Raw genomic sequence first — 23176 nt, 5'->3', positions numbered from 1 at the left:
CATGCAATCTTAGCATCTGCGAGAGACAGCTACAGCTAGTCCTAAACAAACTCTCAAAGTGGTCAGAAAACAATGGTTTTAAATTTAACCCACAAAAAAGCACATGTGTTCTCTTCTCAAATAAGAGAGGCATATCACCAGAACCCGCTATTTACCTTAACAGAGAACACTATCGGTCAGCCTTGAACCTAAATTGTTTGGTATTATTTTGGACACAAAACTGAATTTCATTCCACACTTGAAATATCTTAAAGCGAAGTGCCTGAAGAATATAACCCTACTGAAGCTACTTTATCGTACAAACTGGGGTAGTGAAAGGAGGTGTTTGCTTAGCCTGTATAAGAGCCTTGTGCGATCAAGCCTCGACTACGGAGCCATGGTGTACCAATCCGCATCGGACAGTGCTCTCAAAATTCTCGACCCAGTCCGCAATCTAGGTACGGCTGGCAACAGGCGCATTTAGGACAAGCCCTGTGGAAAGTCTGTATGTCGAAGCGAACGAATGATCCTTACACCTACGCAGAACATATCGAAGCTTCTGCTACTTTTTAAAATGTAAATCGAATAACGAACATCCGTGTTACTCAATTGTACTTGACTTGTCTTCTTCAAGACTTCACCGTAACCGCCCATCTGTTCGAGCTCCTCTGTCGGTGCGCTTAGAACAACTGGCTAATGAAACCGGTATTCAACATCGAGAAACAGTCCTAATGACGCCCACTAACCTTGCAGCACCTTGGGAATGGCATACTATCCAGTGTGGTATGTCTTTCGTCGCAATAACAAAACATGCGCCTGAGGTGCATATACATTCACACTTTCTCCAACTCCAGGCGAAGTACTCCTGCGCGGAGTTTTATACAGACGCTTCAAAGCCTACTTATGGTGTAGCTTATGCAGCACTCGAACCTTCATTTTCAATGTCCGGTGCATTAAATCCAAACACCAACATTTTCACAGCGGAGGCATACGCGATCCTCTCTGCTGTGAAACATATAAAACATACAGGTATAATAAAGGCTGTCATATTCACAGATTCATTAAGCGTTGTTGGTTGCATATCAAGTCTACCAAAATACAAAAACTCTATCCTTAATGAAGTCTACAACCTTCTATATTCAGCAGGCATGTCGAACCAAATGATTGTTCTTTGTTGGGTGCCTGGCCATAGAGGCCTAGACGGCAACGTAGCTGTTGACAAAAGGGCTACATTCGTACCTTTTTGTGATGCAAACATTATTATACCTGTACTCTATGCAGACTTTAAGTTATTTTTACAGTATGAGTTACGGAAATATTTGCAACGGCAATGGGACACTCAGGTAGCCAACAAACTGCCCCTAATCAAACCAAAAATAGGGAACTGGTTCTCTGAGAAAACAACAAGACATCAGGAAGTACTGCTCTGTAGGTTAATAATTGGGCACACCTATAGCACTCACTCTTATATTCTAACTGGAACTAACCCTCCGACATGCACTAAGTGCGTAAGTAGACTTACAGTCCTTCATTTTCTCTTTCAGTGCCCATTATTAGAAGAGAAAAGAAAAAAGTTCTTCCCTTCCTTATACCATCATAGTATACCTTTGCACCGAGTCTTCTTTTTAGGCAATGACCCTTTATTTAATTTTAAATCAGTACTCAAGTTCTTAGAAGGCACGAATACAATAGAAATCATTTGCCAGGCTATTTATAGCACAGCCTCTGCTTAGAGACTGTAGCTGCAACGGTCACTTACAGAGAACATGCCTCGCAGCCCTTGCGCTGTAGGGCTCTCCAGAGGCACTGGTGCTGCTATAAATTAACACGTTTTAGCCTCTAATCCTTCACAACGTACTTTTAAAACCATAGGACCCACTTTTCATTAACATTATTTTAATAGATACATATTTTACACCATTTAAAACGAATATTTCAGGCCAAGATACAGCCATTCGTATTTCACTATATTCAGCTATATTAATTGCCATGCATCTCCAAGTGTCATGGTGCTCTATGCCCATTTCTAGCCCTTGCGTCAAGAAACAATATCCATCAATCAATCAATCAATCCTCACTCGTAAGCTTAAGTCGAGCCTTAGTTATCTGTAACGGCAGGCCTGTTAATGTAAAACGGCATAGTATATAACGGTTAGGTTGCGTAGGTTTAACACTGGCGTTCTTTGCACTGGAACTATAGCCAAATTCACTAAGGGTACCTAACTAAACGCTTGGTCGCTTGAAGAACGTATGAGAGCCATGCACTTCGGATGCGTAGCTGGATTCCACTCGCAAATACAGTGACGATGCGCTTTATGCCCTCATTTTATGGTTAAATGAATGTGCAATCACATTATAACAGTTAGTTGGACAGCAGCACAAATATTTTCTGCGAACATTTTTTTCCTATTCTCTTTGGTCCCAAAGAATTCACATACAATTCTTGCAGCTGAAAATTAAATTCGCACAGTGTAAAACGCTCAACGAGAGCCTGCATTTCAAAACAGCGTCCGGTGCCGTTAAATGCACAGAAAGCGCATCACAACGGGTTATCTATTGTATTTTACGCTGAATAATAACTGCGCAGCAAAATCAAGAAATATCCTCATCAATTTTCTTTAGAAAACAGCGCCAATATCGGGACACGGAAACGAGGCACACTACAGAGGCACCGATTTCCAACAAGAATGCTTATTGAGCGAGCGCAGAACATATAGGCACAGATGTAATAGTAAAAGCCTAAATGGCGTGAGAACATGAGAAGAATCACTTGAGCTTGCACGTTGGCGGAGATCGCTTAAATTTGCAGATATACGGTTTCCTTGGCTAATAACTGGATGGATGGTGAACTGATGCGTTAAGGAAAACGTTGGATGATGACAAATGCTTCACTCATAATAATTATTATTAAACAAGGAAATCGCGTATCTGCAAGTCGGGGATTTCCGCCCACCTGCAACGTGGTCATTTTTTTCATGTTTTCACGCCATTTATGTTTACACTATTACTTCTCTGTCTATATAATCTGTGCTCGTGCAATGAACATAATTGTTGGAAGTCAGCGCCTGTGCCGTATGCCTCTTTCCTGTGGTCTCTTATTCGCGCTGTTTGCTGAAGAATTTTTTCGCATCAACAAGCCCGGGTAGCCCTACTCTAATCAATTTATTTCATTATTCATTTTCAGAGGAATCAAAAAGGACTGCTAGCTCGACTTTTGCACAGAACACTTGACTAGTAATTCATAAATGCGCTCATATTTACGGGTAAAAAAAGTCCGCTACATTTGTCATAACTGAGGGTGTTTCCCGAATTCCTGCGAAGAAATGAGCAACTGACCCCTTAGGCATCATTGCCGAACTAGAAGCATTGAAATTGCTCGTGAATATCAGAACACATGCATACCCGACACCAACACAAGAGAAACAAATCGCTTTATTGAAGTTATGCTCGCTGACCAAGCGAAAATATTCGCTCATAAAAAGTGCTTCAGAGTACGCATACAGGCGCACAGTAGTCTTTGCGAGGGGCGTTGTCAAGTAGGCGAGGAATGACGCTGCCCACGTCGCTACTTATGCCTCAGTGTCATCCATCTCTGGCTTGAAAGCGAGCGGTTCGTCGACGTCTATGGATACTTCGAGTGCCTCGGTTGCATCGTAGAGGACGCCCTGGACCTCGGCGCTCGAGTCACCCTGTTCCTCAAGCTCCTCGAAGTACGCATTCACTCGGTTCGGTGTATTCGGTTCCCAGTGGTACTCGGGCTGAAATGCTCGAGCTGGGTACTGGGTAAAAGAGTGGAGAGTACCGCGATACACGTAGTCAGAAACGCGTCCTCTCGTTGCTTTTGTAAAATAATTGAGATTTGCACAAACTAAGTAAGGACAGTGTCGTGTGAAAGAATGGGAAAATTAGGGGTAAGCACATGTTTAAGAGGCTCACACATGGGTTATGTGCACACTGAACTGTTTGCTTATATCAATTTACAGCTGCGGACTAAACAAGAGACAAGTTCACAGAAAAAAGCTGGCTTGACCAGTTCTCGAACAAAGAAGGTGACTGGAGCCAACGATTCGAAATATGCAGAAAGACAGGTGTCTAAACGTTGACTCCAGTGGAGTTCCTGTTTCGAAAAGTGTTGATCAGTAATAGTTGTCGTTTACTGAAGTGCTATGCTGCTGGATTCATGTAAAGACTAACGATGTTCGTATCACAGACTCAGCCTACACAGCCACAGAGTTCGGTGTTGTAATCAGTGCCTAAAACGTGGGGCAAGCGAAGCTGGCACTTTGCGAATGTAAACATTTTGTCTGCATTTTCGATGATATATTTCGTACTCCCTTTGAGAGAGTCGAACATAAGAACTATAGTTTTATTTTCCCTTTTTGATCAGGAGATGCCTTTGACACCTAAGGTCTTCGATGATCGAATATCTATTGTGAACAATTACTTGGCGACGAGCAACGAAAAAACGTGCACATAACTGAATATGTTACAAGACGAAATGCCAGAGTGGTAAATCGTTTGCAAAACCAACTTTCAACATATTGAATTAGAACAATGCAACAAGTTGTGGTCATGTTTATTTAACAGGCGACCTTATACGACCCAAATGAGTAGCATTTCACAGGTTCCACAAAGTTATTTACTGCAAAGCGAGAACTTTCGAATTTGCTATTTCTGAGCTGTGTATTTTTTTTTCTGAGCTGTGTATTTCAGAGCTGTGTGTGCGTGTGCGCGCGCGCGCGCGCGTGTGTGTGTGTGTGTGTGTGTGTGTGTGTGTGTGTGTGTGTGTGTGTGTGTGTGTGTGTGTGTGTGTGTGTGTGTGTGATTTTTTATCAAGGGTGCAGAGATAAGCGCAGCGCCATGACTGACTAAGGCGAGGTCACCTCAACAGCACTTCATGAGGAAAGGGAAATAGGGCATAATAGAATTGAGAGAAATAGATAACCGAGCGGGGAGGAAGGAACAAGGCGGAAAGTAAAAGTAAAAAAATATATATAAAGACATATTAACGAAGCGATTGCAGGGCCTAAAGCAGCGCTCCGAGGTTTGTTGTGTCACAGAATTCAATTGGTGCCCCACAATGCACGCTTAATGATGGAACAGAGCATTGGGGAAGAGTAGGCATTGCAGGGTGTTAGGTGACAGGCCACATCGGCGGTAGGAGGCGTACAGAACCTTCCTATCAGTCCCGAAAACTGGGCAGTGAAGCAGAAGATGCTCCAGTGTCTCCACCCCACCGCAGCTACCATACACGTGGCAGCCGGTTCCCGTGAGCCTATGTGTGCGCGCTGCTGTTGTGTAGCAGCCGTTGCCTAAGCGGAGAAGGAAGGTGCAGTCAGCCAGAGAGAGGCCTGCACGCGGGTGCAGGCACGGGTGCGTTCCCGCCGCAACGCACTGGTAGGGGTGTTGCGCTGTGAGGCTGCGCAGAACTGCCGTTTTTTTCCGCGTCAACACTCGTAACCAAGTGGGTGAGGGTGAAGCGCTCACCATGCACCACCTTGGCGAGGGAGTTAGCCTCCGCGTTGCCTGGCAATCTGATGCGTGCGGGTGCCCACTGAAGCGTCAGGTGGCAGCCCTGATTGACCATGTGTCACAGCTTGCAGCCCACTCGAACAATGAGGGGAACTCCTGCGTAGTCCCTGCCCAGCATGCAGAGTGCCGCACGAGAGTGGGTGAGGGTAACCGCTCATACAACGTCCCGATGTTCGAGAAGAAGGTTGGTAGCGAGGTCGATGGCGGTGAACTCGGCCACCGTGGACGACGCGGCAAAGCGGAGTCGGCACTGGCGCGTCTCCGAGATGTCCGGTGCCGTGCAAGCTGCAGCATCGGAACCGTCCGGCGCCACCGAGCAATCGGTGCACACGAGCAAGCGGCCTGCCAGTCGGTCGTGCAGTAGCGACTCGGTCTCTTGTCTCATGGCGCGCACAGCCTGCGACGCCACGCACCACGGTGTTCACGTCAAGCAGACTGGAGTAGTACGGCAGAGAGACGAGCTGCGGCGACGACCCGACGAGCTTTGAGATCTCGGTGGCGAGCTTGCCCATGCCCGAGTTCAGCAGGGAGTGGAGTTTGCAGACGAACCGCTGGCCTTCTGGTGAGCGCTGCAGGTGCTCAACGTGGTGGACCGCCTGTTTTCGTGCACGAAGTGATGGTGGCCAGTTGCCCACTTCCGCGAGTGTCGCCCCAATTTGGGAGGAGCGAGGCAAGCCATATAGTTCTCGCAAAGCAGTACGGTGCGCCATGTCAATAGCGTTCCCGTTCGCAGCTCAAGCGTTGATGATGGGGAGGGCGTAGAGTGCCCTCGATGTGGCCACAGAGTTGTACACTCGCAGAGCGAGTTGCAGCGTGCTTCCGTGTCCACGCGCGGGAAAAGGGCTCGGCGCTGGCGGCTTTCTGCGATTGCCTGCAGATGTAGGAGATGGCAGCATTGAAGGTGAGGGGGCAGTCGATCTGCAGGCCGAGGTAACGGACGCTCTTGCGCCACGGGAGAGGGCAACGGCGCAGAGTCCGCGGTGGCATTTTAAGACCCGCTCGCCTGCCTCGTGGGTGTACCAGCAGTGCCTCTGTTTTTGTCACAGACAGCTGGAGGCCGATGCTTCCCATGTACTGGTCCACAGCGTCGATCAGAGTTTGAACAGACGCGCGCACCTGGTACCCGACTTTAGTAGGGCCAGACGCAAAGAGGGCGATGTCATCAGCGTAGATGGCCACCCGTACTTCGTGCGACGTCGCATTTGGGATGTAGTCCGGAAGTCGCGTGAGGGCAAGATTAAACAAAAGGGGCATAAAGCATTGCGCTGCGAAACACCAGAAAGCACTGCACGGCTGGCTGGGCGCACCTCAAACCCGCACCCGCGTGCGGTCAGACAAGAAGGGTCGGACGTAGTCCAGTAGCCGGTTGGTGATGCTGAGCTCGTGCAGCGCACTGACGATCGTAGGATGCGGCAACCCTGCAAATCAAACAGGACGAGGAAGCCGGCCTTGTGACGGCCGACCTCATGCTCGAGCGTAGCGACAACATCGGCCAGGGCATCAGCCGCTGTGCGCAACCGGCGGAAGCCGCTCTGCTCGGGAGCGAATGCGTCGAGCGCCGCAGCAATCCATTCCAGATGACGACGTGCTCGAGCGTCTTACCGGCGACAGACGTGAGTGAAACCGGGTGGTAGAAGCTACCGCTGCTTCGGGCTTTGCCACTCTTGAGGAGAGGCACCTTGGTTTCTTCTTTCCACTCGGGAGGGATGACACCGGTGCGCGAGACTCGGTTGTACACTTCCAACAGCGATGGGAGCTGCTCGTCGTCGATGCTTCGCACCGTCTGGTAGGTGATTCCATCCGCGCCAGGCGCAGAATGTCGCCTACGAGCGTCGAGCACGATGCGAAGCTCGCTCAAGGTGAAGTCCTCCATGCAGAGCGCCTTCACCTGCTGGAGAATTCCGTTCGTCGGGTGGTAGCGCAGCGGCGCGAGGAGAGCGGCTTTGTGCTCAGGAAGCTCGGCGAGCTCGAAAACTGGGCCATCCGGCGGAAGCGACGGCGTTAGCGGTGCAAAAGCGGTGGCGAACGCGTCCGCGAGCTACACTGCGCTCAGGCCCTGCGCGACCGCGATGCGAAGCGCAGGAAAACGAGGGACCTTCGGTCGAAGGAGAGCGGCGAGAAAGCGCCACGGTCGCGACCTGTTGCGCGTATCGCCTAGCGACACACACAGGCTGCTCCAGCTCTGCCTGCGCCGCTGCCTGGCACGACGGTGGCACGCCACGTAAAGGCGATTGTAGAGTCAAATCCTCTTTTCTGTCGCTATTGATGGCTCGATGTTCAGCACGGCGCCGGACAGCTCGAAGGTTAAGCAGCTTGATGTCGGGCACCGGCGTTCCCGCAGGCACACAACAGCACTTCCTGGCGGCGTCGACACACCGTGTTACGTGGATAAGGAAATCCGCGTTCGCAGTAGGAGGCGTGGTACAGAGTTTCCGAAACTGTGTCTAGTAGTGACACGGTAGGAGCGCATCGGTTTACGGGCTGCAGCGTGTGGCTGGAGTGAGATCGGGTAATGGTCGGAGCCCTGAGTGTCGGGGCTGCGTCGCCACTCGTAGTAGCAAGCCTCGCTCACAAGCGACAAGTCGATGGCGCTCTTCCATGCATCCCGGTGCATGAATGTGGGGCTGCCTGTGTTGAGAAGTAGGAGTCCCGCAGAGACGATGGAGTTGAGCAAGTGCCTACCTTGCGGGTCGGTGTGGGGGCACCCCCTTGTCGTGTGGTGGCTGTTAAACTCACCCAACACCACACAGACACCCCCAATGCGAGCGACGAGTGCAACCACGAACGATGTGTCCCACCGACACACGGGCCGCACATAAACACTGGCGACACAGGTGTCGGCACCCCCCACACGCGCAGTCACAGCCACGCACTCGATGCAACTGGTCACGATGTCGATGACATTTATGTCGGCTTGCGCGAGACATGCACGAACATAGAGAAATGTGCGGGGCCGTCCAGGCGAGTGCAGCGGGTAGCAGCAATGAGTCTTGCTGCAGGCCTGCGACTGGCATTCGGTGGCGCTGTGATAGGCCACAAATCTATGCAGGTTAAACTCGCCGGGACGCGCGGAGGTTTATTGCAGCGCGAGCACGTCGTATTCGTGTAGTGAGAGGTGCTCGGCGAACTCTGCGTGGCGGCGGCGCACCGAGCGGGCATCCCATTGGAGGATGCGCGGCCGACGTTTCGGAGATCGCCTATCCATGCTGGGGCAGCGCTTGCTGGGCTGCGAAGGCCACGGCGCACATTTGCCGAGCGGTGTCGTCCATCGCTGCTGTCTCTATGAGGACACGCAGTGCCGCTGCGAGGGGCTGTTATCGCGGCCTGCGCAGCGGCACTGTTGCGACCGCTGAGTGCTTCTCTGAATGACAACCCAGGCTGTAAACCGCGGAAGGATCAGTGGTGGTTCCTTGCTTCCGCCGGATGGCGTCTGACGAGGCGCTAGCTTTAGCGATTGCCTGCTGTCGCGTCAGGGGCTCTGGCGACAGTGACAACAGCACGGCAGCCTTCCTCTCCATTTCCCAATTGGGGCATCGCGGCTCCGTGGCTGTGCGATTCCCGCTGCAGTTAATGCAGCGCGGCATCTGTGCGTTACAATCGGCGGTGGCGTGCGAATCTCCGCAACGGACGCAGCGGGCATCGCGCGAACATGTTGCGCCGGCGTGACCAAACAAGCCGCATCGATCGCACTGGAGTGGCCGCGGGAGTCTGGGACGAACCGTGCGACGCTGCTTGAAGAGAAGCACTTCGGCTGGAACGGCGTTGCCGGCGAATCGCACCGCTATGTTGTGGCCCCTGCGCTCGCATGAGAGGACGGTCACGGAGGCTTCAAGGTGGTCTCTTATTGTGCCCGCGTCCAACGAGCGGTCGACACTGAAGATGGTGCCAGCACAGGTGTTTTTTGTGAGAGCTTTCGCCCTCACTGGCACATCGCCGACGGTGCGGACTTGTAGGAGATGTGACAGTTCTGCCCCCGGGAGCGCGTCGACAGCGACAACATTCCGTTGAAAGTTCACCCGCACGCGGTGTGCTCCCTGAATAGCTGAGAGCTGTGCGGCGATAGATTCTTGCGTCAGTCTCAGGAAGTTGCCTTTCTTCCCTTGGGGACGAAACAGGACCGTGTCAGCGCGTTCTCCTGGAGCTGGGCCGTCGACCGAGGGTGTATGTGGGATCATCTCGAGAGGCGTGTAGCGCGGCCTCCTTTTCCCGGCCCTCTTGGGTAGTGACGGGGGATTTGCGCTGTGTTGATTAGCCTGCTCGGTTGAATCCGAGGCGGAGATGAGTGCTGGGCGACGTTCTGTCTCGGCGTGGGGCTGTTGCTGCTGGCTGCTTTGCGGAGCGAGTGGCTGGAGCGGCCCGAGAACACAGCTGGGGCGCGGGTGCGCCGAGCTAGCTGGGTCGGTTGAGGAATGCATTCCTTTTTCCTGCGTTGCCTCCTTCGCTACGGCGCCCTCGTTGCTCGTACCTTGGGAGCCTGTCGCAGGTGTGGCCCCGGCGTGATTCATAGGAGAGGGAAATTGACCCTCTCTCTCTCTCTCGCTTTGTCGGGCGCGGACGGGTGGGTCTTGGCAAAAGAGGGTGTTGGTCTTGGTCAGTGGGGGCTTTTATTGTTCCCCGTTCGACTTGTCGGCGCTTGCTTGAGGAGCTGGCCCGTGCTCGGCAGCCGCTGGCACGTGCGGGGTTGGGGGAGGGGACGCCAGGCGGCTGTCATAGCGCCAGTGGGGGTTACTGACATGTTCGTCATGTTGGGGAGCTTCGAAAGTTGGCGGTGGGGTGGTTTTCGTCGCGTCCGCGGTCGTAATTTTGTTGTAAGTGGGAGACAACGGTGCGGCAGGCGGTGATGCAGACGACGACGAGCGATCGGACCTCGTGAGTGTAGGGGTCGGTGACCCACTACACGAGCCGCTGAGCGATGGCGATGACTCCATGTTGCCAGAGCTGGTGGCCTGCGAGGAGGACATCGTGCTTCTACCCGGAGACGTAGGCGCTGAGGCATTGCTGTCGCTTTCCATCTCGGCGAAAGATGCTGCGGCGGTGGTGTTGGCGGCCTCTCGCCGACAGCGGTTGTCACGTGCGTTGCGGTTGGCGTTCTTGCGGCCGGCGTTTTACGCGTTGTCGGTGACAGGCGCTTTGGCATCCCTTCCTGGCTAATCTACTGAAAACTTACCATGCGGCGGGCCTCCTTAAGCAGCAAGTCGAGTGCTCGTGAGCGAGGCTGTGGCATGCCGAGACGAAACCCGGTAACTGTGTCCTGGGTGTCATCCATGTCAGGACTAAACCAAAGGCCGAAATGGTCAGCTACAGGTCCATACCTTCTCCACTAGAAGCCTTAAAAAGGGCTACGCTCAAGAGTGCTGTCGTGGGAGAAGTTAAACATGTAGCTATGGTTAGGAAAAAAGAAACTGGAAAGACCCGGAGCTGCTCCGTGACCTGCTCGGTCGGCTGTCAGAGGCGAAGTCCCCACAGGATTGCGGATACATCAGGCTGCTGTTTCATGGATTTCCGATAGAATCGGTATGACTCGCTGTTTGAGAGGTTCTAGCTCAAGCCTTTCTCCGATGCCGGGTACTCAAATACATGTAAAACGCAGGAACGCTTTTATGAGAAAACCGCCAAACCGATTTGAATCAAATTGGTTGGATTTAAGGAAGTTATATTGCAATGAATTCAGCAGGTAGATGTTCGTTGTAGACAATAGAAATTTTCACAAGAATTGCTTGAAATGGGTAAACTTGAAGAAAAGAATAGAAACATGAAGTTTACACATCTCGGCAACTCAGCCATGCAAAACAAATGCGCATTTCTTTAAACTGCATTGTTGGAGCATCAAACGTGAACAAACGTTATATGCACGAATTTACAACTTATGTGCGTTGCTTACAAACTTTGGAAGCATGTTCTAACGCAGCACTGACTAGTTAGTAGTACATCTCAGGGTGGCGCATGATGTACCTTTCCTGTCCATTTTAGATGTATTATTAGGCGCAATTCGAAGAATGGTAATATTGTTTTTAGTTGCTGAGGTAGAGCTCTAGGCGTCAAGCTTTGTTTCTTGAAATATTGCCATTTCTTATGTTTACGTAAAGAAAGTAGACAGTGTAAATAAAATATCGCTTTCTGAAATCACTACATTTAAAACTGTTCTTTTAAATTCAATATAATTCAAAGGTTTGGTGCAGTGATTGCTCTGAAAAGTGATTGCCGATTTCGCATGTATTTAGATAGCAGCGATGGGCTAAATCGGCAAAGGAAATGAAGATTGCTGTGGTACACCACATCCGCAAGTAGTGGACTGCAAACGACAATTGTTATTGAAGAAAAAAAATTTAAAATGTTGATGCAGAGCCCATCTCATGATGACTGCCGGTAGTAATGCATAGCTTTCGAGCGTGTAGCAACGCACCCTTATTCCTGAATTCGCCTTTGGTAAACGTCTGCAGTTGTCCATCTGAGACTTACGTTGGTTTGATTATGCGTAGCCTAATCGGGTGTCCTTTCATGTTGGTATACAATTCGCTTGCCATTGAAAGGCCTAAATATGGCGGCGTGACCACGACTGTATGAAGCCGACGCACTAACGACTATATTTTCAGAGAAGGAATGATGTCGATGGAATGACAAGGCTGGTATGACGACAGCAGGAGGATTAAAATCATATGACCATTCTTAAATGGTGACGTCGGTATAATGCCGACAGCGTGACGACTCCAACATGAGGATAATTTGACGACGATGAGTTTATAATCACGATGGCATGACGACAACTGGATGGCGATGATGGCATGACAAGGACGGCATGATAGCGACTGTCTGAGCACAACGCCATGACAACGATGCCGCGAACGTCCTGGCACTATCACCATTGAATGACGACAGCGTAATTACAGTAGAATTACGAAGACGAATTGACGTCGATGGGACGACGAAAACACAATTATGACGGCGGAAGGACGACAATGCGATGACGACGACTGTAGGACAACACGGCTTGACGAGAGTTGGATGACGATGTTAGAACAATACAATAGAACGACCCCGGCGGCATCACGACCACGGTATGAGGACGAGCGCATGACGTAGTCACTGTATAACGACGACACAATGACGACAATGGCATTAAAAGTTATGCGGACAATCTGATGATGGTCGGTATCATGAAGCCTGTATGACGACGGTGGCATGATGACAGGTGGTTGACGAAGCTGGAATGATGACGCTGCAACGACCACGACGGCGTCACCACCATGAGTACATACCTAGAGGCCCAAGCCTTCAGACCACATGGCCCACTGGGTCGGCGTAAAAGGCGTGACAACGACGAGAAGACGATAGTCAGATAGCAAAGCTTAAATGGCGATGATTGAACGACCATGGCAGCATCAGGACAATGACCTAATGGCACAAGCTGCTAGATAACTTTGATGATTGTGTTGGCGAAAGATTCTAGACAGGTACATACGACAGGTAATAATAACAACACTTTATGCCGCAAAGTTATAAAGAAACCAGCGTACATATCAGGCCTGCCAAAGCCACACAGGGCTTAAGCGGCAGTTCCTGGTAGGCAGCGGAACCAAACAGTTATTCAATTGACATACTTTTTCACATTTAAAGTAGTCTATGAAGGAAAAAAATAAAGAAAACGAAATGGGTTTCCGGAGGCGACTAGCTGTCAATTTCCCTGAGTGCCCTTTTTAACTTGTATTAGGTGTGCGTGCGCAAGACGGTTTGAGACAATTTATTAAAATATACAGGAACATAGTAGTCTCGTATTCTCTTGCCATATCTTGTACAACGCGAGCTAAATATTCTTAGACCGCAAACAACGTGAGGGAACGTACTCGACCTTGAAATCACTTTCCCAGGAATGCTCTAGCACAACAGTTTCCAGCAGTACTTGATTAAAGTCCGGCATAAAAATGCATTTTGAAAACGTCACTTTTGTCAGTAAGATATCCATCATAGCTGATGTTCTTTAGAATAGAACAGAGAATAGAGTTGACCCTAGTTTGCCAACGAATTGCACAATGACGATAAACTGTTATGCCGTACCCTAAAACACTATAACACAAGGCATGTACAACAACTTTTCGAACAGAAAGGAGCATATATTATCTCAAATTGTATAGCACACAAGGTACCACACGAAGTCGTTTGCATACATAAATTAAGTGGGAGTTCCAGGAAAGATCACTGTCGAAGTACAAACCAAGGTATTTTACAGAAGTCTCATAGTCTAAGGGTTTACACGGACATTGAGAACACATTGAATTGTGTTGTACCAACGGGCAATCGATGTCTAGTTTTTGCAAAGGATTGTGAAAACAAATATGTTTTGTCTTTGACGTGTTAATATCGATTAAGTTAGCACAAAACCAGTCCATAGCCTTAGTCGCCATTGCTTACAAGGAAGTAATAGCATGCATAAAGATTGTTGATTGAGCTATAATGACAGTATTATCTGCACACTGATATAATCCAATAGGCAACATACCAGCAAGGTCATTCGCATATCTTAAATGATATTGCGCGACATAAAAAACGACACGGACGTGAAAGAAGACGACACACCAAGCGCGACTGGTGTGTCGTCTTCTTTCACGTCCGTGTCGTTTTTTATGTCGCGCAATATCATTTAAGCAATGGATTACCAACTTGCCCGGAATGCTGCTCTCATTAAGCTCACATTCGCATATATATTGTATAAAAGTGGACTGAGTATAGACCCAAGGGGGACACGAGATTATATTACAAAGAAATCGCTCTTAGCCTGCCCTAGGGAAATTTACTGGCACCTGTGATGCGGAAAGTTTTCCAGGAGCGTCAGGGATGTGCCACGAAATCCTAATATTGAAAGCTTAGATAAAAGAATATAATGACTCACGCTATCGAAAGCTTTGCTGACGTCAAGGAGGATGGCACATACGATCTCATTACGTTCGAAAAACAAGTTCAACACGTCAGAGAGAACTTCAAGAAGCGACTGGGTACCCTTTCCGGGAATGAAACCATACTGGGAAGAGGATAAAATTCCGTGTTTATCAAAGAACCTTGTCCTTGTCAGTAATAAATACTTTTCCAATACTTGAGATTAGGAATGCAACACAGAAATTGTACGATAGTTTCTGTTCTATTATGTGCCCCTCCTTTATAGATTGGAATTACTGCAGCAGTTTTCATATTTAATGGGACTGTACCACTGGAAATGATATTGTTACAAAGCGACAGCAACACATCTTTGATGACACCAAAGATGGCGCGCAGGTCATTTACATAAATGCCATCGATACCTCGTGATTTGTTACATTTTAGGCTATAGATAAGTGACCTATGTTCGTCTTCGGCAAACAAAGGCATATGCGCGGACTCCAATGTACTGTTATGCAAAATACGTGACGGGGGAAGCGGTGATGCAATACCCGAAAGTCGAGAGAATGAAGTATTAAAATGATTAGCAGGAGTTCGGTCATCAGTACCGAAAGAAGTGAAATCACATTCGCGATTGCGGTGCTTATTAGCGCCTCTAAGGTTATTTACTAAGGACCATGTTTTTCTAGTGTCTGTCCAAGCGTATTTAAATTAATTCCGTAAATGCAGTCGCTTGCGCGACGAATCATAGCATTTGCCCTATTTCTGGCTTCTTTGAATTCTGACCGCATATCTTCAGAGGCAGGATAACGTTTAGTTTGCGCCCAAAGCAGGTCATTTCCTTTTAATGCAGCCAGAATTTCTGACGTCATCCATTTATTTTCCTTGTTACGCTGTTTGACGAGTACGATGCGTGTGGCCGCCTTCTTAAACCGATGTAATACCTGAACAAATCTGTCGTAGACATCGGGTGGTGCAACATATTTTAAAAAGGCGTTCCAGTCATAGTTTTATGCTAGCGTGTAAACGGTTTCTGAATCACAGATGGAAACTTCTTTCTTACTGGAGGCCGCCGGGGGCGCAGATAAGCCAGATTGCCGAGTCAACGAGTAACAAACAAAGTAATGATTGGAAAGTTTTGTTTCCACAACCACAGATTGTGAGATCAATGCTTGAGCACGAATATTTATGTGGTCAAGGCAGGATGTGGTAAGCCGGCCAGATAAGTATTCTACACGCGTTGCTTTTTGAACAGTGGTCTGCAGTCCCCATTTCGACAACGTATCAAGGTAATCTGCAACCAAGCCAACCGCAGGGCGTCGTATATCGATATTGATGTCGCCTATCAGGCAAACGTAACCTTCGTGTGACTGAGTCCAGAGTGCGTGATCGAGTTCGGCTAAGAACAATTGACCGTCGGAACAAGGAGGCCCATAAACAGCGAACAGAATCAACGACAAAGTAGGCGCGTTTATTTGGAGGGCAATAACTTCAGCGTGCTCAAAGCCAAAACTTAGCTTTGTTACGACAAAGGTATCTTTAACAAATATTGCACCTCCCCCGCCCCGTTTTATTTGGCAGGTGTGAGAATATAACCTGTAACCAGGTAACGTGTAATGCTTCAGGCTGTCTGCTGTGACATTAATTTATGTTATTACGAAGACATCAAGTCGGAACGAGTAGATGCCGTGATTGCACAAAGCTTGTCCCAGTGTTTTCGAGGGCTGCGAATGAACATGTGTGGCACGAAAAGGCATCACCTTTGCAAGTATTAAAAACTTCGAAACCTCTACAAAACTATTGCAAGTCAGAGAGCCACATTCCGCTATCTTAGCTTACCTTATCTAGGTACGACTCCTCTACACGGATGAGGGATGCGCCCTCACATTTCTTTAAGGGATCCTTGTGGTGGCGCGTCAAATTTTCATTGAAATAAAGCCGCGGCAAAGACGCTGCTTAAACCAAGCCCGGGAGACCACTTCTTGCTGTGAGCCATTTGTCCTTTGTTGCAACATCGCAATTCTGGACCAGTATGCGCGGAATGGAATTCGTTCTACTGGGCAGGCGATGTATAGCAGTGATCATATTAGGTGTAAAGTCTGTTATCCTTAAATGCTGGGCCAACTCACCCATTAAAGTCCTCAAATTCTCAATAGGCATGAACGGTAGTCCGTTCAATTCAAAATTGCACTTCCTACTATACTGTTCTAGATCGTTCACTTCGCTCCTCAGTTTGTCCAGCAAGTAAGCCTGAGTGACAGCAGTTGAAGACAATGATGCCACTTGAGCGTGTAGATGGGTCATCTCCGCTTGGTTAGCTTCCATGGTGGAAATCACGATGTCGTACTTATTAGACAGAAATTGAATCGAAGGCTGAATTTCACTGACTTTTTCAGCCACCTCTTTCCCCGTAGCTTTATTCGTAAGCAGTTCTTCTACCGTATTAGAATAACTGTTCAACTGCAAAACCCCTGAAGTAGACAAATAATGCTAATTGCAATAAAATAATAAGTTAAGTTTAAGTTTAGGTTGATGTTCATTACGCGAAGAAACAAATGCGAGTATTGGGAATTGAGAACACTGCGCGTGCATCTGCTGGCCCAAAAACCCGTTACACGCTGTTGTCGCACCGTCGCCATCATGACAGAAATGCCTTCCAATTGTTGTTATGCAGTCGTCGTCATAGCACCTTTGTTTTTCTGTCTACTTAATTTATCCTTGATTCCGTGATAATTGTGCAAGCGTCAATCAATCGGCGTTATGCCACCATCGTCTTGGCATTGTCACCACTTCAAAAATGCCCCATCGTCGTCCTTCCGTCCTACTCATGATGTCTTCGTCATTCTATCGATGTCATTGTGTCATCGTACTTCCATCGTCATGACTTCATGCGGCGCCAGCGTGTGGCCCTCGTCCTACCGTCGTGAGGTAACCTTCGCGAGCGATGGTCATAACAAAGCAGGCCAATTACGGATACAGTGTAAGTCGCATATAGCCGAATCACTTGAAATCTGAGGAGGATCAATACAAATTCTAAATAAAGGTATTTTACGGTGAGTCACTGCGGCGTAGCTACATTGCGTGAATGCTGATCGCATGAACATCGAAAGTCATCATAAGATGGGTTCTGTCGGAATTCGTTTGTCTTCGTGACACTAAAAAGCTTTAGTCAACATTGTTTCCAGGTTATTAGCACCTAGAATTCCTGGAGGTGATAATGCTCAGGCGTGAGGCGGACGACCCGACGTTCGATGAGGTAGCCCTGCGGGTTTGACAGCGGCCCCGCTTATCAAGAAGAGGAAGCGCAGTTTTATGGGTGGGAGTGGCGGCGAAAGGCAAATTTCGAGAGTCGCTAGACATCACCGAGTCCAATCAATAAAAATGACGAGCAGTTGAAGAGAGTGGAAACTATTTGATTGGTGCTAGACTCGCTGCAAAAAAAAATTCATTCAAGTCACTTGAGGTATCCAAACTAACCTTCGTATAGCAACCACAAGAGGAATAAATGATGACAGAACTTTCGGTACAGCTGGTTTCATTTTTCAAAACCGCAAGAGAAGCCTAGAGGCAGAGTGGTCCGCAATATTTTATTGTTGCAAACACACACACACAAAAAAAAGATTGGCAGCATATTACACTCTTGTAGCAAGTGAAGGCGGAAGCCTGCTGCAAACTCCGTAATGTGACGTCTCGCATCGCCGCGTGGCTGCTTTCAAAGTCTGCGATTTCATGCGCTCGCATAGCGGGGTCAGACTCGGGCCAGTGACATTTTTCTTCGACCTTACATTGCGTCATCTCAGCAGGTGATTGAAACATATGCTGTTCTTTGTATTGTATGGGTAATTTAAATGAATGTATGCACTGTTCGCTTCACTTTGCTGAGCGCTTGTAGCCTCAGCCTCGTGGGGGTATCAATTATTGCATTTTTTGCTGACTTACAGGGATATAAGCCATTGAGCAGGTCACGTGGGCTCTTTGTACCGCTCTACTAGACGCCACGTTTCTGCTTGTTTTATGCGTGATTACAGCAAATGGATGCACTTGACGCTTCAGTGTGATGAGTGCTTGTAGCCTCTGCCTTTCGAGAGGATTGAACCGTTGTATTTTTTTATTGCTCAGGCAGGGTATGACTCATCGCTGATGATGAGAGTTTTTCTACTATTGTAACGGGCGACGCCTTTGTTTCTAACAGCCGGATGACGTGCAGCAACATTTCCTGAGCAACTCCTATTCAAAACAGCTCTTCGAGGTACCTAGCAACACAGCGTTAGCGCCTGCATATTCATAAAACTATTTGCCCGTGGATACTACCGCTAGTCTCGCTTGGTCAGCCTATATCAACAGTTCCTATATATCGACCCATATCGACATTTTGCATAGGTCGCCCTATATCGGTTATTTGCTCCGATACGTTTATAATGCCAGCGTCCTATCTCAAGTTAGTAGTATAGAAAAGACAAATACAAACAAAATTAGAAGTACGCATCTGCGTTATGGAACTCTATTAACTCTATTAGCTCATAAGAATATCTTGAAATTACTCCACTTGTTTTATATTTTAACCTGACGATTTACCTCATATGTAAGGACTACTTCAAAACTTTACCTATTGTCTCGTGTACCTCCCTAATCTTTCTGGGCACCACGGCAGAAGAAGTAATGTGTGGATTAGTGGGACCATATGAAAGACTCAGCTGCCATGGTGTTACTCAGGCACAACGAACGACACTTTTGAGTTTTTTTACAGGCAGTAGAGAAAATAATAAATGATCCTCAGTGGGCTCTGGCGGGATCATAAGAAAACCACCGTGCCGCTGTAGGTCGTAAACGATTCTACTGACGGAAAATTTCTAACAAACCCTCAAGGCCCTTTCTAATGTTTCTTCAATTTTTCAAACACGTTAAATGTAGGGTAGAATAATATTCTCACAGAATAACGAAAGATTTGCACCAGTAATTAAATCACGGTGCTGCGACCTAACTCGGGAATAGAGTGAGTTAAGAAGTGACCAGCAGAATGCTATAGCATCTGTGGTGATTGTAGCCGTGAACAAGGTCTTCTTGCATAACTTTGCGGGCATAACTCAAGAAGGGTCTGCGGTTGGAATAGCTGTCTCTTTTTTACACGACAGGCTACACTAACACGTGACCGTGTATTCTCGCGTAAAATTTCGAATACTCTTCTGCGTGCGTCGCGGTAAACAGATGAATGCCTGTAGCATTTCTGAAATTTCGTGAAGCTATATGGGCACTGATTAAAATTATAAGACACGTGCGCTGCATACTGAGGATCTATTATTTAGGCTTCGAGGCACCGGTTCGTACGAGGCAAACAAACATGTGCAATCATTCGGGCAGCCTTCACCTGCACCAAAGATGAGGTACGCGAAAATCCTGCTTTGATATAATGCGAATCTACTCCGTCAAATAGCTTCAACTATATTACTTTTTACGCTTCTTACGTTCGCGGCTCCTGATAATTTTGTTTGCTTTTGTGTCCTCTATTTGCGCACACCGGACGCCGATTCTTTTTTATGGTACGTTTCAAGCAGGATATGAGTCGCACATACATGCCTTTCCCATGACACAGATGTAGAGGTAAAACTATTTCTTAGAAATATCTTCATAAATCTTCGCCTTAAGGAAGAAATGAATTTTCAGAGGATGTTCTCGGCATTTATTGTCAAAAATACGTTATATCCTAAATCAAAATGGAAGGTCAGAAGAACGTTCGCATGTTCCCGAAAGCGGCCAGCTAATTTTTGTACAAACATGTTGGTGCAAATGGAAAGAAACCAAACAAAATCCATACATAAATGACCTTCATATTGTAATATGCCATCTGGAGGAAAGCTAGCAGACTAAGCAGCGACAAAGCGATAAAAAAAAACGAAAAAAGCAGCTGGGTTCGAACCTGCGAACTAGCGTTCGCGTTATTATTGATTTTGATTTGCTGTTGTTCAGAGCGCTCGGGTAATATTTAGACCCGCTGCTGCTGGCAAAAACCAGGTTTATATGTCTACCACAACGAATTCCACGACCTTGTTTAGAAAACTGCGATTTTGCAACGGCTTTTTTTTTGCCATCTCAAGAGCTGCTACTGCAACCAACTGAAAGAGTAGTCACTAAAGTTTATAATCCCCAGGAATATAGGAACTGATGCAATAGCTTTATCGAAAATTGCGTTTTACCAGCCGAAAGAAGCCTCCAAAATTTGAAGCTTTCCATAGACTCCCATACTTAAAACTTCGCCAGCAATTTTGAACGAGTTTACGGCCTTGCGTAGCGTTACCGTTTGCATCAGATGTCGGGCTATGCGCGCCAAGCTTAGTTCCATGAGAATATTTTGAAAGATAGCTTCTATGATTAGTTAATTGGGAAAAACTACGCCCTCCCTTAGAGAACGCGCATGTTTTTACGGGGCGGCCGCTAGATGCGCTGTTCGGCGTTGTCCCAAGAACTTGGTGCCGAGACCCACTGCCCCGTTCCAAAGCGGACGCTCATAGCATCCATCCATCCATCCATCCATCCATCCTATGAGATTCTGTGAGATTCTAGGTATTCTATGAGATTTCGTGGCAAATGGACACGCTTTTCGAGGCTCCATGGCGGCGATGAAATCATAAGTTCTTGCACATGCTTTGAGCTTGCACCTGTTTTTGATTTGCTGATTTTTTACCTTTAAATAGTAATTGCGCGGTTTCCTTTACTTTTTTTTCTTTTTTTGTCTCGTGTTTCGTGTGCGCGGGTGTGTTTCGTGTACATTTGGTTTTGGAGGAAGGTTAGAGCATCCGTTCGCGCCATGTTCTTCAACACGTGCAGCCGCGTGGGACGTTGGGCGCTTGTTGCCTTTAAACAGTAGCTTGGAGGGGGCAAGACTAATAGCTACTAGTGGTTTTACTGTGATGGTTTTGGTAGGAAAGTGAGGGCGTGGCCGCGTGGTTGAGCGCTTGCGAGAGCGTGTCATACCTTGGGTCCCCGAGCTATTGATTGCTTTTGAAACATTGGTGAGAGTTGCTTTGCGACATTTTGAGGCTTTGGGTCCTGCGCGCATCGGTTTTTTCTAAAAAGCACGTGCTCTGCATTAATATAGTATTATAGTATTTGCATCAGAAAAAAGCCGTGCAATACAGGGAAAGAAAGCCGCGAAAGCAGGCAGTGCGCAGGGGTCCCTCAAGGTAGAAGAGGGAACGGACGAGAATGGAGAGGGAACCGAGTCAATCGGCACAAACTGTGATGTCGATGCTAGGCACAAGAAAATGGAGGCTTTCGAGGAAGAGCTTTTCAAACAGGTTGAAGAGCACAAAAACGAGCTAAATGGTGAGGAAACCGACTCAATCGGCATACACTGTGATTTCGGTGCTAGGCTCAAGAAATGGGAGGCTTTCCAGGAAGAGCGTGTCAAACAGGTGCAAGACCTCAAAATGAGCTAAATAAGGAGCGTGATGCACGGATGTGGTTGAAAATAGACTTGAAGCAGCCGATAAAAAGGGGAACAGGGTCGTCATTGTGTATGAGAATGTGCGTGACAATGGACCGCAGTCCCCGAAGTGACAGGAGAGGGAATGCTACCAAAGTACGTGGAATGCGTGCAACGTGCTGAAGGATTAGCTGTAAAGGACGGCACCTACCTTGAGACCGCCACGCGGAAAAAGCAGGAGCACAGGGGACAATCCCCATTGTCGAGTCCGAATAACGCGGAAAATGACAAAGTGAAGCAGGGAGAGGTAGGAGAGAGTGAAAGGGCCATTATCGCCAGCGACTCAAACCTGGCCAAGTGCTCAGAAGCAATTGTGGAGAGGGTGAAAGGCAATAAAAGAGTGGCGGTACGGACATTTTCAGGGCGGACACTGGGTTCTGTCAGGGAGCGAGCAAAAGTTCGCGGAAAATGCCCACGTGCGCAACCTTGTCATAGTAGCAGGTGGACTAAATGACGTCCTAAACAGGAAAGGGACAGGACTATCCCAGCGCTAGGCGAAAGGGGTGGACGACTTGGTGAGCTATCGCCTCATGTGCAGATCGTGGTGTGCACGGTGCCGCAGGTGCCTGTACGTGATAGTCACGTACAGAGAGCCGTACTGGCTGCTAATGAGGCGATATTGTTACGTTTCGCCTACGACGCGCGGTGTAGCCGGCGCGGATGCAACGGACGCCGGGGCTTCGTTCAAAGCGGTGGACATTTTGGCCCCTTTGGAGCGGCCACGACGCATCCCCGCCGAGCGCGTCCCGGCATGTTCAGTGCCACGTGTCTTTGTGTGTGCGTGTGTGTGTGTGTGCCCACGCTTGTCAAAGCGCGGCAGCCGGGGAGAGGAGCTCCCCAAGTGTGAAGCGAGGAGGTCTGACCGGCGCCGGCCCGGCTGATGCGTCACTACACTCGCCTCTACATGTCTCGCAGTCCGTCCGTGCCTCGCTGTCACGTGGTGTCATCCCGTGACCTTCCTTCTTGCCCGCGACGCCAAGAGTATAAAAGCAGCTGCTCCCGGACGCCAAGAGAGAGGCTCCGATTTCTTCTGTTGAGTAACGTGCTCTCCCGTCTCTCCACTTCGGTCGACCTGACCGCCCGCTCTTTGCGATGCTAGAATACACGTTGTTCTGTTAGCAGTCGACTCATGCTTTGCCGGGACCTTCGGATGCTTCCAGTGTGCCCCAGGCCGCCAGGCCAACGCTACCCTTGGGGCTTGCGACCCATTTGCAACAACGGGCGCCAGCAGTCCGATTGCAATAACGGGTGTCAGCACTGAAGTTCCAACAGCCGGTGCCATCGGTGGGATTCCAATAATATGGAAAATGAGCCGAG

General features: G+C 48.4%; 1 protein-coding gene across 3 annotated transcripts in view; it reads right to left on the bottom strand.

Moving 5' to 3' along the window:
• Window positions 1–3393: 3393 nt before the first annotated feature.
• Window positions 3394–23176, bottom strand: part of LOC135920434 (sodium-dependent proline transporter-like) — a 159035-nt gene continuing 139252 nt past the window's right edge. For all 3 annotated transcript variants that reach the window (XM_070532798.1, XM_070532800.1, XM_070532799.1), the window contains exon 15: window positions 3394–3758. In XM_070532798.1, the coding sequence (XP_070388899.1) occupies window positions 3549–3758 (210 nt within the window). In that variant the 3' untranslated portion in view covers window positions 3394–3548. The remainder of the gene's footprint in view (window positions 3759–23176) is intronic.

The sequence above is a fragment of the Dermacentor albipictus genome, chromosome 2, assembly GCF_038994185.2.
Source record: "Dermacentor albipictus isolate Rhodes 1998 colony chromosome 2, USDA_Dalb.pri_finalv2, whole genome shotgun sequence".
NCBI lineage: Eukaryota > Metazoa > Arthropoda > Arachnida > Ixodida > Ixodidae > Dermacentor > Dermacentor albipictus.
This window is presented reverse-complemented; position numbering and strand designations above follow the sequence as displayed.